At 50.7% G+C, this 13,997-nt stretch overlaps 1 protein-coding gene across 7 annotated transcripts in view; it reads left to right on the forward strand.

The window, feature by feature from the left end:
• Positions 1 to 12,046: 12,046 nt before the first annotated feature.
• TPM3 (tropomyosin 3) overlaps positions 12,047 to 13,997 on the forward strand; it is a 90,648-nt gene continuing 88,697 nt past the window's right edge. For 3 of the 7 annotated variants that reach the window (XM_056853238.1, XM_056853242.1, XM_056853236.1), the window contains exon 1: positions 12,049 to 12,217. In XM_056853238.1, coding sequence (XP_056709216.1) covers positions 12,104 to 12,217 — 114 coding nt within the window. In that variant the 5' untranslated portion in view covers positions 12,049 to 12,103. Of the gene's footprint in view, positions 12,218 to 13,997 lie in introns of all 7 variants that reach the window. The other 4 variants (XM_056853240.1, XM_056853241.1, XM_056853237.1 and 1 more) reach the window with 3 other exon arrangements.

The following is a 13,997-nucleotide window of genomic DNA, read 5'->3' on the forward strand; positions in this document are numbered from 1 at the left end:
TTTTAGTAACTGTTCATGGCACGTGAGTAATAATCACACAAAGGTTGCCATTTTATCATAAATTCATCCATTGAATTCATTTTCAGCAGGTGAGTTAGCCCGGCCATTAGTGCAAAACCCAAAAGTTTACTGTTCCATTCTGTGATCGCTGGTATTGTGTTAGATTTCCAATCTCTAGCATAAACGATTCTAGCAGCAGAAGTTGCATATTGATAAAGTTCTTTATTGGCAGAGTTCACTTGAGAAGGAGTTATGTCCAACCACATATATTTAGGTTCGCAACATTGTCTGAATTTCTCTACTTCCAACACGTTTTGATGTCTTCGCCAGGGCAAATTGATCCACAGTTAAACAGGCATGAAATTGCACCCCCTTCTAGCCTTTCATAATCTGTGGGGAGAAAGTGTAAGGTTAGCCGGCAGTCCTTTTCCTTTTGTTTGGCTTGAGAAACAGTAGTCAGGTTGAGGCTACACGGTTAGAGACGGGCTTGGTTTTCGGGGACTTGCGTTTCATCCTATGGGACGAAGGGGCAGAATCAGCCAAGGGGTAAAGACTGCTTCTTGCTGCAGATTCTGGGGGGTCACCACTGGTAAGGTTGCCCACTTAGCTTGGGAAATTCCTGGAGATTTGGGTGTGGTCCTTTGGAGAGCCTAGTTTAGGGAAGTGGGGGGACGCAGTGGGGATGTCCTGCCCTAGAGTCTCCCTTCTGAAGTGCCACCTCCTTTTAGGGGCACTGGTAGGGTTGCCACTTCCACCTTCGCCACTGGTGGGGGTTTTTTGGGGTGGAGCCTGAGGAGGGCAGGGTTTGGAGAGGGGAGGGACTTCAATGCCATAGGGTCCAATTGCCAAAGCGGCCATTTTCTCCAGGGGAACTGATCTCTATTTGCTGGAGATCAGTTGTAATAGCAGGAGATCTCCAGTTAGTACCTGGAGGATGGCAACCCTAGGCACTGGTCTCTGTAAATCTGGAGATCAGTGTTAATTTGGGGAGAACTCCAGGCCCTACCTCGAGATTGGTGACTCAAGTCCCGAGGGCATGGGTTCTCAACAAGGGGGGAATTCCCCCCACCGGGGCGGATGTTAGGGTTCCGGGGGATGGAATTGGGACCACTATTCAGCCAAGTGTGATGTCCTGTAGATTATGGACAATCTGTAAAATTGTCGTTCGTTTTTAATTTAATCTGCGACATTCAATAAAGTTTATGACTATCTTGGGAAGAGGGGGAATTTTATTCTGAATAATGGTGAAAGGAGGGGAATTGAGCCAAAAAGCTTGAGAACCATTGCCCTAGGGGGTGTCAAACTCAATTGTTACGAGGGCTGGATATGACATAAATGTCACTTGGTCGGGCCCGGCCATGCCCAGATTGAGGGGGTGGCAGCTTGTGGGCCGGATAAGGGCTCTCATGGGGCCGGATCCTGCCCGCAGGCCTTCTGTTTGACACACCTGCCCTAGGGGGAGTGGGCAGGAGATTTGGCACCCCTTGCAGCAAGTGAAACAAGAGGTGAGGGGCAGATGGGGTGGGTGGGCATATGGGAGTGTGGAAGAGGGGTTATGAGGTAGACTGGAGCTCCCCTCCCCGCTTGTTCCCATCAAATGTGCCAGGACTTCTTTAGCTAGCGATTAACAAAGAGTTATCAGAAGACCCCCTGCAGGATCAGAGCAAGAGGTCCGTCTAGTCCAGCATCCTGTTCCCCATTGGTCAACCAGACAGCTGTGGGGAAGCCCACAAGGGGGACATAGAGACAGCAGTCTCCTTCTTTCCTTTGTCCCCTGCATCTGATAATGCGGAATTGCCAGGATTGTTCTGAATGTGGATACTTTTGTATTGGAACGGACTGCATGCGCCTATCCAGGCAGACAGCAGGAAGAAAGACACCCAAACCCCAGCAGAGATTAATTAAACACCAGACTTATGCAGAGGTACAAGAGGGAGCCTCCTCAGTGGGTAAGGTATTCTATTTGAATTCTAACTTCCCCGCAGAGGAGGCTGATTGGGAAGGGACAATACCAGAGCAGCAACTCAGGAAGAGACACAACAGGCAGCCTCCTTCGAGGGTGGGGCAATTCTACAGCCTCTCCGTGCCACAACGGATGGATCGATCTTAATTGCAGAGATGCTGCAGAGCTAAACACCCGTGGAGGAGGCTGGCTGGACAGAGGAAGCTAAAGCCGTAACTCGTACAGAGATCCAGCAGGCGGCCTCTTCTGGTGGCCAGGCAATCCGGGCTCACAGGAACTTTTCATTCGAGTGTGAACTGATGTCTTCTGGCATGCAATTTAAGGATGATTGCATTCGAACCTGGCACTCTCTCTCTCTCTCTATTTTTCAGGCTTCGCACAACCACGTCATGGCACCACCCACCTGAAGAGCCTCGGTTTCCCCTGCTTCTGCCTGATATGTTTGATATTAGGTTGTTCTATTGGGTATCCAACTAAATATCAAACATATTCTGACAGCGCCAGGTTTAATTCAACGGCCACTTTGCAGCTGGGGACCCATCTCTGGACCAACGCTGAATGCATCCCACCACCTGAAGGCTCCAGTCTCCTGGGGGCTCTCTTTTTCCAGCAATAAGAGTTTATCCAAGAATCAGAGATGGCAGCAGGGGAGCCAGCGTGGTGTAGTGGTTAAGAGCAGTGGTTTGGAGCGGTGGACTCTGATCTGGAGAACCGGGTTCGATTCCCCACTCGTCCACACAAGCGGCAGAGCCTAATCTGGCGACCTGGATTTGTTTCCCCCATTCCTACACACGAAGCCAGCTGGGTGACCTTGGGCTAGTCACAGCTCTCTCAGCCCCACCTACCTCACAGGGTGTCTGTTGTGGGGAGAGGAAGGGAAGGCGATTGTAAGCCGGTTTGAGTCTCCCTTAAGTGGTAGAGAAAGTCGGTGTATAAAAACCAACTCCTACTCCTACTCCTCCAGCAGGAGAGTATAGCCGTGTAACTGTTCAGCCAGTATCCTCCCTGGCAGTACTCTCAGTGAGTTACTCGAACTCAGTGCTTGAGCCTGGGGGTTTCATTCCTTCCATCAGGAGTCCCCAGACTATTGGAGCCTGTGGGCACCTTTGGATTTCTGACAAAGTATGGTGGGTGTACCCTAGGGTTGCCAACCTCCAGGTAGTAGCTGGAGATCTCCTGCTGTTATAACTGATCTCCAGCCGATAGAGATCTGTTCCCCTGGAGAAAATTGTAAGGGTTCCACTTCATGGTCTCTGAACCCATAAAGCTGCCTTCTACTGAGTCAAACAAACCTAGAATCATAGAGCTGGAAGGGACTACCAGGGTCATCTAGTCCAAAGCTTGTCAAAGTGTGGGTCGCAACCCCATATGGGGTCTGAATGTCAGGGTCGCGAAACAAGCACATCCATCTCATTAGTATGCAAATTTGCTTTCGTCTTTAATAAATGGTAAAATTATACGTAAACCAAAGAATTGTTTTAAAATAAATTCCCTTATGATTTATTATCAGTAAATATTGGATTTGTATACTTCTTTTATATACCTATATACCAGGGGTTGAGTAACAATTTCTCAAATGGGTCGCGAGTGGAAAAGGTTTAAGAAACCCTGATCTAGTCCAACCCCCTGCACAATGCAGGAAATTCACAACTACCTCCCCCCACCCCACCCCTGCTCTATGCCCAGAAGATGGCAAAAAACCCTCCAGGATCCCTGGCCAATTTGGCCTGGAGGAAAATTGCTTCCTGACCCCAAAGTGGCAATTGGCATTTCCCTGGGCATGCAAGAAAGGGCCACAAGAGCCAAGCACTGACGCAACCCTTCCTGCCCTCCCTCTCATGATCTGCCTACGTCCACAGAATCAGCATTGCTGACAGATGGCCATCTAGCCTCTGCTTTAAAAACTCCAAAGAAGCACACCACCTCCCGAGGAAGCCTGTTCCACTGAGAAACTGCTGTAACTGTCAGGAAGTTCTTCCTAATGTTTAGCCGGAAGCAATTTGGATTTAATTTCAACCCGTTGGTTGAACACACATGAAGCTGCCTTATACTGAATCAGACCCATGGTCCATCAAAGTCAATATTGTCTACTCAGACCGGCAGCTGCTCTCCAGGGTCTCAGGCTGAGGTCTTTCACATCACATCACCTACTTGCCTAGTCCCTTTAACTGGAGATGCCAGGGATTGAACCTGGGACCTTCTGCATGCCAAGCAGATGCTCTACCAATGAGCCACAGGCCCTCCCCAACAGTTTTGGTCTGACCTTCTGGGGCAACGGAAAACAACAGTCTTACAAGGTCAGAATTGTCTGCTGCGACTGGCAGCGGCTCTCCAGGGGTCTCAGGCAAAGGCCTCCCACATCCCCGACGACTTGAGCCTTTTCCTTAACTGGAGACCCGGGGGATCGAACCCGGGACCTTGTGCATGCCAAGCAGATGCGCCACCGCTGAGCCACAAGCCCTTTGGCTTCAGATTCCAGGCTGAAGGGGGCATTCATCACTCATGGCAAGTTGCGCTCAGGCAGCATTGTCTAAGCGAACGGGAACGTTTGGGGCACAAGGAGGGGGGGAATCAGGGTCTCACCACCTGTCCAGATTTGGGAACGGCATGCAGGCGGCCTTGGATGAATGCCGCCTAGCGCTCATTCCCCCTTCCCTGGGCACAGTGGGTGGGCGGAGGTACAGAATTGTTCTGGAGCTATTTAAAGAAGCGGGCTACGTGTCAGCAGGGCAAGGACCCTGAACAGGTTCTGCAGCCGAGCGCTTGGGTGCTGGGGGCACAGAAGCAGGCTGCTAAGTGCTAACCTTAGCAGTCCAGCCCTGCAGTCTCGGGCTAGACTGACAGATGGCAACAAGGTGGTACAGTCCTAAGGAGAGCCAGCGTGGTGTAGTGGTTAAAAGCGGTGGTTTGGAGCGGTGAAAACTGATCTGGAGAACCGGGTTGGATTCCCCACTCCTCTGCATGAGCGGCGGAGACTAATCTGGGGATTTGTTTCCCCACCCCTACACATGAAGCCAGCTGGGTGACCTTGGGCTAGTCACAGCTATATTAGAGCTCTCTCAGCCCCACCTACCTCACAGGGTGTCTGTTGTGGGGAGGGGAAGGGAAGGTGATTGTAAGCCAGTTTGAGTCTCCCTTATGTGGTAGAGAAAGTCAGAATATAAAAACCAACTCTTCTTCTCCTCCTCCTCCTCCTCCTTCTTCTTCTTCGCAGACTGTACCACTTCAGACTGCAGTGTAGGGAACCGTTGTGTCAAATTCTCCCCAATTTAAAAAAGCCCACATGTAGAAAGTTAGAATGGCAGCTGGCATGGTGTAGTGGTTAAGGTGTCGGACTAGGATCTGGGAGACCCAGGTTCGAATCCCCGCTCTGTCACAGAAGCCTGCTGGGTGGCCTTGAGCCAGGCACACACTCTCAGCCTCGTCCCTGGCAAATATTTGGATGGGAGACCTCCAACGAATACCAGGTTCGTGACGTGGAGGCAGGCAATGGCAAACCACCTCTGAACATCTCTTGCCTCAAAAACCCTATGGGGTTGCCATAAGTTGGCTGTGACTTGATGGCACTTTACACGCAGAGAGAAAGGTAGAGAGAAGGCTGTGGTGGACCTTTTCTCCCTGCTTTGCTAGTTTTCTACTTGTGGGGTTGCTGCTTTTTTCAAAAATTGTGTTCCTCCTATACCCAATCAGGAGGAAAGTGGCATAAACACGTTTTTAATATAAATAAATAAATAAGAAAAATAACAAATTCAAAAGCAACAAAGAAGAAGAAGCATTGGTTTTTATACCCCAATTTTCTTTAGTTTTAAGGAGTCTCAAACCACCTTACAATCACTTTCCCTTCCCCACAACAGACACCTTGTGAGGTAGGTGGGGCTGAGAGAGCTCTGAGAGAGCTGTGACTAGCCCAAGGTCACCCAGCAGGCTTCATATGTAAGAGTGGGGAAACCAACCCAGTTCACCAGATTAGAGTTCACCGCTCCTAACCACTGCACCACGCTGGCATGGGGCAACTAACTCTCTGCAGTCCCAAATGCTGGCAGACGTAGCCATGTCTTAGCCTGCCATGTGAGCCCCAGTCGTGGCAGGGAGTTTCTCAAAGCAGGTGCCACAAGGAAAAGGCCCTGCCTCACCGACGCACTCCATCCAGTAGGGAAATGTAGCGCAAGGCCTCCAAAGATTATCTGAGTAGGCACACCTGGATCAATAATTTGTGCAGCTACATAGAAGGATAGACTCCTGCAGGGGTGGCTGATTCTTATTCTTCTGCTGTCTGAACGTAAATCTCTTTGGGAGCTGTAGGGAGAGTACCTGCAATCTGAACCCAGAGAAAAGCATGCCTGAGGCAGCAGAAGTCTGAGAAGCAATATATTAAAAGGGCACAGGTGGTAAGTAAAGGCATAGCAGCGCATGCCAAAACTCCAGGTTGCTAATGCCAAACTGTTGTGTTCCAACAGTGCCAAGCAATTAAATTACAATTAATGATCTAAGAGTGACTCCAAAGCCCTGCGCAATACACCAAGACCGCTCCTTCTCCTTCCCTGGCTTTGACCCAAACACGCCTCCTCTTTCTCCCTAGAGGCACCAGGTGAAGAGCGGAGAAGAGGCAGGAAGCATTTCAACATTGCAACGGTCTTTGTGGAGAAGTGCTCTCCACCCTAGAAGTTGCCTCAAGATTTCAATAATGGGTGCTGCCCACAACATAGGTGACAAAGCTTAGAATCATAGAGTTGGAAGGGGCCACCAGGGTCATCTAGTCCAACCCCCTGCACAATGCAGGAAATTCACAACTACCTCCCTCCCACACACCCCCAGTGACCTCTATTCCATGCCCAAAAGATGGCAAAAAAAAAAAAACCCTCCAGGATCCCTGGCCAATCTGGCCTGGAGGAAAATTCCTTCCTGACACCAAAGTGGCGATTGGCATTTCTCTGGGCATGTAAGAAGGGGCCACGAGAGCCAAACACTGACGCAACCCTTCATGCCCTCCCTCTCATGATCTGCCTGTCACAGAAGCAGCACTGCTGACAGATGGCCATCTAGCCTCTGCTTAAAAACCTCCAATGAAGGAGAGCCCACCACCTCCCAAGCTCCTTCTTCTCCCAGTCACATGGGATCTTTCTAGAGCCTGTTTGCACTTGGTCTTCTAAACTGGGGATAGGGAGGGAGGGGGTAGATCCCTTCAGGAAGGGAGATGGGTAGTTGTGTAAGCAAGGGACTGAGATGAGAGGGGTTCAGCAGTGAGCTCTACAGAGGTTAGAGGGGGGCCTTTCCCTGCCACGTCCCTCCCCTCCTTCCCTCATAGAATCATAGAGTTGGAAGGGACCACCAAAGTCATGTAGTCCAACCCCCTGCACATTGCAGGAAACTCACAACTACCTCCCCCACTCCCAGTGACCCCTGCTCCCTGCCCAGAAGATGGCCAAGATGCCCTTCATCATCTGCCGAAGGTCATAGAACCAGCATTGCTGACAGATGGCCATCTAACCTCTTCTTTAAAACCTTCAGGGAAGGAGCATTGCTGAAGTCCTTGCCTTTCCCAAACCTTGCCTTCCCCGGGCTCTACCCCCTCCCCAAAAAAAAATCTCCAGGTTTTTCCCAACCCAGAGCTGGCAATCTTATTAGCTATGCACATAGGGTTGCCAACCTCCAGGTGGTTTACAAACAATAGAAAGCACTGGTGGCATAAATTAAAATATACTGAAATAACATAAGCATATCATACACTACAATGTAGCCAAAGAGTCCCGATATGTAACAAAGTACAGAAAAAATCAGAGAAGCCGGGAAGAGCAGAGCAAATACCAAAGGGCGGTGGTATAGAAAACCCAGAAAACGGTCAATGGCCCCAAAAACCTGGGTAAAACAAAAACTCCGGTATAAGCATCTGCTATCCAAGAACTCCAAAGAACATCTGTATGGAGATCCCGGAAAACGGCCACTGACCGGTGTGGACAGATGGTCAATAAAAGTTCACAGAAGCTGTCCACTTAATTGTAAGCAATGAGCTTTGCAGCATAGTGAGATAGATGTACATCTTTTGCTGTTTGTTTAAATTATTCCCGACGGATGAAGCCACGGCGAAATGGATTTTACCGGAATCCCATCTCGGAACATAGGTTCACCCCTATGAACTTTTATTGAAAGTAGACTGTTATGGACCTATGGTTGCCAGCCTCCCAGTGCGGGCTTGGAGTTCTCCCAGAATTACATCTGACCTCCGGATTACAGAGATCAGTTCCCCTGGAGAAAACATCAATGCCAGTAGATGGACTCTACGGCATCACTTCCCTGCTGAGGTCCCTACACTCCCCAAATTCGACCTTTGCTGCCAAATCCTCAGAAATTTCCCAACTCAGAGTTGGCAACCTTAAATAATAGGGTTGTCAGGTCCCTGCTGGCCACTGGCGGGGGATGGGGGGGTAGGGTTGCCAGATCTAGGTTGGGAAACTCCTGGAGATTTGGAGATGGACCCTGGTGAGGACAGGGACCACAGTGGGGTACGATGCCGCAGAGTCCACCCTCCTAAGCATCCATTTTCTCCAGGGGAACTGAACTCTGTAGTCTGGAGATGAGCTGTAATGCTGGAGGACCCCCAGTAAATTGGCTGGTTTGGAGTACTGAAGAAGAGGAAGAGGAGTTGGTTTTTATATACTGGCTTTCTCTACCACTTAAGGAGGAGTCAAACCGGCTTACAAACACCTTCCCTTCCCCTCCCCACAACAGACACCCTGTGTGGTAGGTGGGGCTGAGAGAGCTGTGACTAGTCCAAGGTCACCCAGCCGGCTTCATGTGTAGGAGTGGGGAAACCAACCCGGTTCTCCAGATCGGAGTCCACCACTCCAAACCACCACTCTTAACAACTATACCACGCTGGTTCCCAAGTAAAAAGGTTACTTATCTGCACTAACCTTTTCCTAGGATGCGTGCTAATTAAAATGAGCAGTGTGGTACTGTTGCAATATTAAAGGCATTCTATGTAAGACCAAGCAGTTCCTGTTCTGGCTCTTGGGATATAAAAAGGGCCCTGGCAGCCCCCGGGCAGAGTCCACTCTCCAGAGCAGCCATTTTCCACAGGGGAGCTGATCTCTGCAGTCTGAAGATGAGCTGTAATCCCAGGGGATCCCCAGCCCCACCTGGAGACTGGCATCCCTAGTTATCCCTAGTTGAGCCAGTGTGGTGTAGTGGTTAAGAGCGGTGGTTTGGAGCGGTAGAGTCTGATCTGGGGAACCGGGTTTAATTCCCCACTCCTCCACATGAGCAGCGAATGCCAATCTGGTGAACTAGATTTGTTTCCCTGCTCCTCCACATGAAGGCAGCTGGGTGACCTTGGGCTAGTCACACTTTTTCAGCCCCACCTCCCTCATAGGGTGTCTGTTGTGAAGGGAAGGCGATTGTAAGGTGGTTTTATCCTTCCTTAAGTGGTAGAGAAAGTCGGCATATAAAAACCAACTCTTCTTCAAAAGAGTTTCCGTCTAGACATTAGGAAGAATTTTCTAACATTCATAATGGTTCCTCGGTGGAACAGGCTTCCTCGGGAGGTGGTGAGCTCTCCTTCCCTGGAGGTTTTCAAGAAGAGGCTAGATGGCCATCTGTCAGCAATGCTGATTCTATGACCTTAGGCAGATCATGAGAGGGAGGGCATCATGGACATCTTCTGGGCATGGAGTAGGGGTCACTGGGTGTGTGTGGGGGAGGTGGTTGTGAAATTCCTGAATTGGGCAGGGGTTTGGACTAGATGACCCTGGTGGTCCCTTCCAACTTTATGATTCTTCTTCTTCTTAGTTAGCGGAGTACCAAGAATGCATTTCACCTAGTGCGCATATGCTGTAATGCACATGGCAGCCTGGAATGCTATCTAGCTCCTTCCATCCAGAGCAGCTCTTGTTTGCTTGAGAAACAGGTTTCCTCTGTATGGCGTCAGAGCCGGCTGTGTGCGCGCAAGGTTGTTTTATCATCTGCGCCAGTGGCTTTGGAAAGGTCATTGGAGGTATGTGTGTGTGTGATGGGGACCTCATGTGACCTTCTTCCGCTGGCGCTAAGAATAGCGTGACCCTCTTCCAGCTGCTGGGGTTTCCCCACCCTGGAAACACTATGGTCGTTTATGCATGGGAGTTTTACCTGAGGTTTGTGGATCGCTGGACCCACACTTTCCTGTTGGGAACCTCTGCCCCAGCAGTCTCCAAGCTCAAATCAAGTCCCCGTCCCTTTAAATGCTGCTTTGTAATTGGCTTACTTTGTAGAGCTTATTGTGAGAGAAAATTCCCCCTCCCCCAAACCAAATTGCTGCATAAATAAGCATTTTAAGAACAAAAAACGGAGCTATCTGAAAGGGGGGTGGGAGAAATCCAAGCCTCAGTTTTAAAAAGCCTTTCTTCTGCTCAGAAAGACCTCTGAGGGAGCAGGAAGCATTTGAATTCCCGCCTCTTTACACACTGCTTTGCAATTGGCTGTGAGAGAAACCAAGCTTGTGTGTCTCGCGCTTTGCCTTGTGCATGGGAATTTCACCCAGGCTGAGCTCAAGGGAGAGGGAAGAATCAGGTTAACAGAGGGACGGGGAGTCCTGGGATTTGTGAGGGCTCGCAGCAAGGTCCCCACTCCTCTACATGAGTGGCGGACTCTAATCTGGAGAATCGGGTTGGTTTCCCCACTCCTACACATGAAGCCAGCTGGGTGACCTTGGGCTAGTCACAGCTCTCTTAGAGCTCTCTCAGCCCCACCTACCTCACAGGGTGTCTGTTGTGGGGAGGGGAAGGGAAGGAGATTGTAAGCCAGTTTGATTCTCCTTAAAAGGTAGAAAAAGTCAGCATATAAAAACCAACTTGTTTTCTTCTACTACTGCCTGGTCCTTTTAACCAGAGATGCCGGGATTGAACCTGGGATCTTCTACATGCCAAGAAGATGCTCTACCACTGAGCCACAGCCCCTGCTCAGACTGGCAGTGTCTCTCCAGGGTCTCAGGCAGAGAAAGGTCTTTCACATCACTTATGGCCTGGTCCTTTCAACTGGAGATGCTGGGGATTGAACCTGGGATCTTCTACAGCAGAGGCTCTTCCACTGAGCCACAGCCTCCCCTCAGACAGGCAGCAGCTCCCCAGGGTCTCAGGAGGAGGTCTTTCACATCACCTACCACCAGATTATTTAAATGGAGATGCTGTGGATTGGATTTGGGATGTTCTGCATGCCACACAGATGCTCTGAAGTTGGTTTTTATACCCTGCTTTTCTCTACCTTTAAGGAGTCTCAAAGCAGCTTACAATCACCTTCCCTTCCCCCCCCCACAACAGACACCTTGTGAGGCAGGTGGGGCTGAGAGAGCTGTGACTAGTCCAGGGTCACCCAGCAGGCTTCGTGTGTAGGAGTGGGGAAACCAACCTGGTTCACCAGATTAGAGTCCACCGCTCATGTGGAGGAGCGGGGAATCAAGCCCGGTTCTCCAGATTAGAATCCGCCGCGCCTAACCACTACACCACGCTGGCTCTCTGCCACTCAGCCACAGGCCCTGCCCAGGTTGCATGTGCTCCCCCCTCTTAGGCCTTCCATTCGAAAACCACTCCCACGCCAGGGCTAATGACAGAACCCAGGAGTCCGAGTTTCCAGCCTGGTTCTCAGGACCGAGATCTATTTCACTCTCGCTAGTCCCTGCGGGGGGAGGAGGCGGCAGGACCGGCTGCGCATATGTTAACAGAACCCTCTGCCTTAATCCACCTGGCAGTCTGTGAAAGGATAGGAAGGGGGCAGCTCTTTTCTGGAACAAAGCAACCCCCCCCCCATCGCTGGCCACCTCCCCCTGCTTGGGGGTTTCTATAAGCGGCTCTCAGCTGTCCCCCAGGGAGCCCAAATATGGCCACGGCCCTGAAGTCAGTATGCAAGCATCCTCCACTCCCTCAGTCTGGTGCTAGGACAATGGGTCCCTGAAGAGGGACATTTTGGGAGCAGAGGGAGGTGGGACCCAACCACTTCCCCCCCCCCCCCGTGGCCCAAGAAAGGCAAGGCCCCTGAGCCAGCTGGCAGGACGGGGCACTATAAAGGGCAGAGAGGCAGAGAGAAGGTTGCTCAGTCCCCAGGCGGCTCCTGCTCTCCCGTGCCCCGCACGGACGGTTATCCTCAGTCCGGTCTCTCGCACTTGCCACCGCCACCATGGAGGCCATTAAGAAGAAGATGCAGATGCTCAAGCTGGACAAGGAGAACGCCCTGGACCGGGCAGAGCAGGCCGAGTCCGAGCAGAAGCAAGCCGAGGAGAGGAGCAAGCAGGTAGGGGCCTGCCGGATCTGGGCTGCCAGGCTGAGCTGGAACTCGAGGCCTGGCGAGCTGGGTGACAGTGAGGGAGGGTTCCCTACTAAGGGTCCATTTCCTTTGCCAGAGGGGCCGTGGCTTAGTGGTAGAGCATGCAGACAGCTCCAGGTTCAATCCCCGGCATCTCCAGTTAAAAGGACCAGGCAGTAGGTGATGAGAAAAACCTCCACCTGAGACCCTGGAGAGCCACTGCCAGTCTGAGTAGGGGCTGTGGCTCAGTGGAAGAGCCTCTGCTCAGCATGCAGAAGGTCCCAGGTTCAATCCCCGGCATCTCCAGTTAAAAGGACCAGGCAGTAGGTGATCAGAAAGACCTCCGCCTGAGACCCTGGAGAGCTGAGGCCAGCCTGAATAGAGGCTATGGCTCAGTGGAAGAGAGCCTCTTCTCGGCATGCAGAAGGTCCCAGGTTCAATCCCCAGCATCTTCAGTTAAGGACCAGGTCTGAGACTCTGAAAAGCTGCTGCCAGTCTGAGCAGACACAATCCTCTGACAGTGATAGATGCTGCCTCTCTGTATTGGGTATGTTAGTTGACCATTCATCATACAGAGATGCAGTGGTATTGTCTGAGTAGACAATACTGACTTTGATGGACCAAGGGTCTGATTCAGTATAAGGCAGCTTCATGTGTTCATGTGAGGCTGTCTGTCTCTTCTCTGTATGAGTTACTGCTCTGGGCATTTCCCCTTCCAATGAACATGGCAGCAAGTAATACAAAAACATAGGAGTGGAGAATAGTTTGCTCTTTCTAACTTTAACAACACTTGATTCTTTCACACTCTGTTTGGGTGTGTCTGTGTAAGACTGCAGCATTCCTTGAATTTTCAGTTTGTCCAGGCACTGTATTGCCAAGAGGCAAACAGGTTCTTTTCCTCTAAGGACTTTGAAGGCAATGAACACACCACCAGTGGGGAAGGAGAACGGTTTTATTGAAGTCTCTATAGTAATGAGATATCAACAAGAATAAACAGAGGAGGAGGAGGAGGAGGAGAAGAGTTGGTTTTTATATGCCAACTTTCTGTATCACTTAAGGAAGAATCAAACTGGCTTACAATCACCTTCCCCTCCCCACAACAGACACCCTGTGAGGTAGGTGGGGCTGAGAGAGCTCTAAAGGAGCTGTGACTAGCCCAAGGTCACCCAGCTGGCTTCATGTGTAGGAGTGGGGAAACCAATCTGGTTCACCAGATTAGCGTCCGCTGTCCATGTGGAGGAGTGGGGAACCAAACCCAGTTCTCCAGATCAGAGTCCACTGCTCCAAACCACCGCTCTTAACCACTACACCACTCTGGCTCTCAGAGAATATACCCATGCCCCTTCTTCTACAGGAACTCCGAAGAATGACAGCCAGCAGACTCCAAGAGGTGGCTGATGTGCTTAGAGATGCTCTGACATCCAGCTTGAGCCGAAGTTCCTATAGCTGAAGGGGCAAGGGTGCATTATTCTTGTGACTTGTTGATATCTCATGACTATAGAGATTCCAATAAAACTGTTTTCCTTCACCACTGGTAGTTTGCTTATTGCCTTCGAATCACTTAGTGGAAAAGAACATCTTTGCCTCTTGGCAATACAGGAGCCAGCGTGGTGTAGTGGTTAAGAGCAGTGGCTTGGAGCGGTGGACTCTGATCTGGAGAACCGGGTTTGATTCCCACTCCTCCACATGAGTGGCGGAGGCTAATCTAGTGAACTGGATTTGATTCCCCACTCCTCCACATGAGTGGCGGACTCTTATCTGGTGAACT

This window comes from Euleptes europaea, chromosome 7, assembly GCF_029931775.1.
Source record: "Euleptes europaea isolate rEulEur1 chromosome 7, rEulEur1.hap1, whole genome shotgun sequence".
Classification (NCBI taxonomy): domain Eukaryota; kingdom Metazoa; phylum Chordata; class Lepidosauria; order Squamata; family Sphaerodactylidae; genus Euleptes; species Euleptes europaea.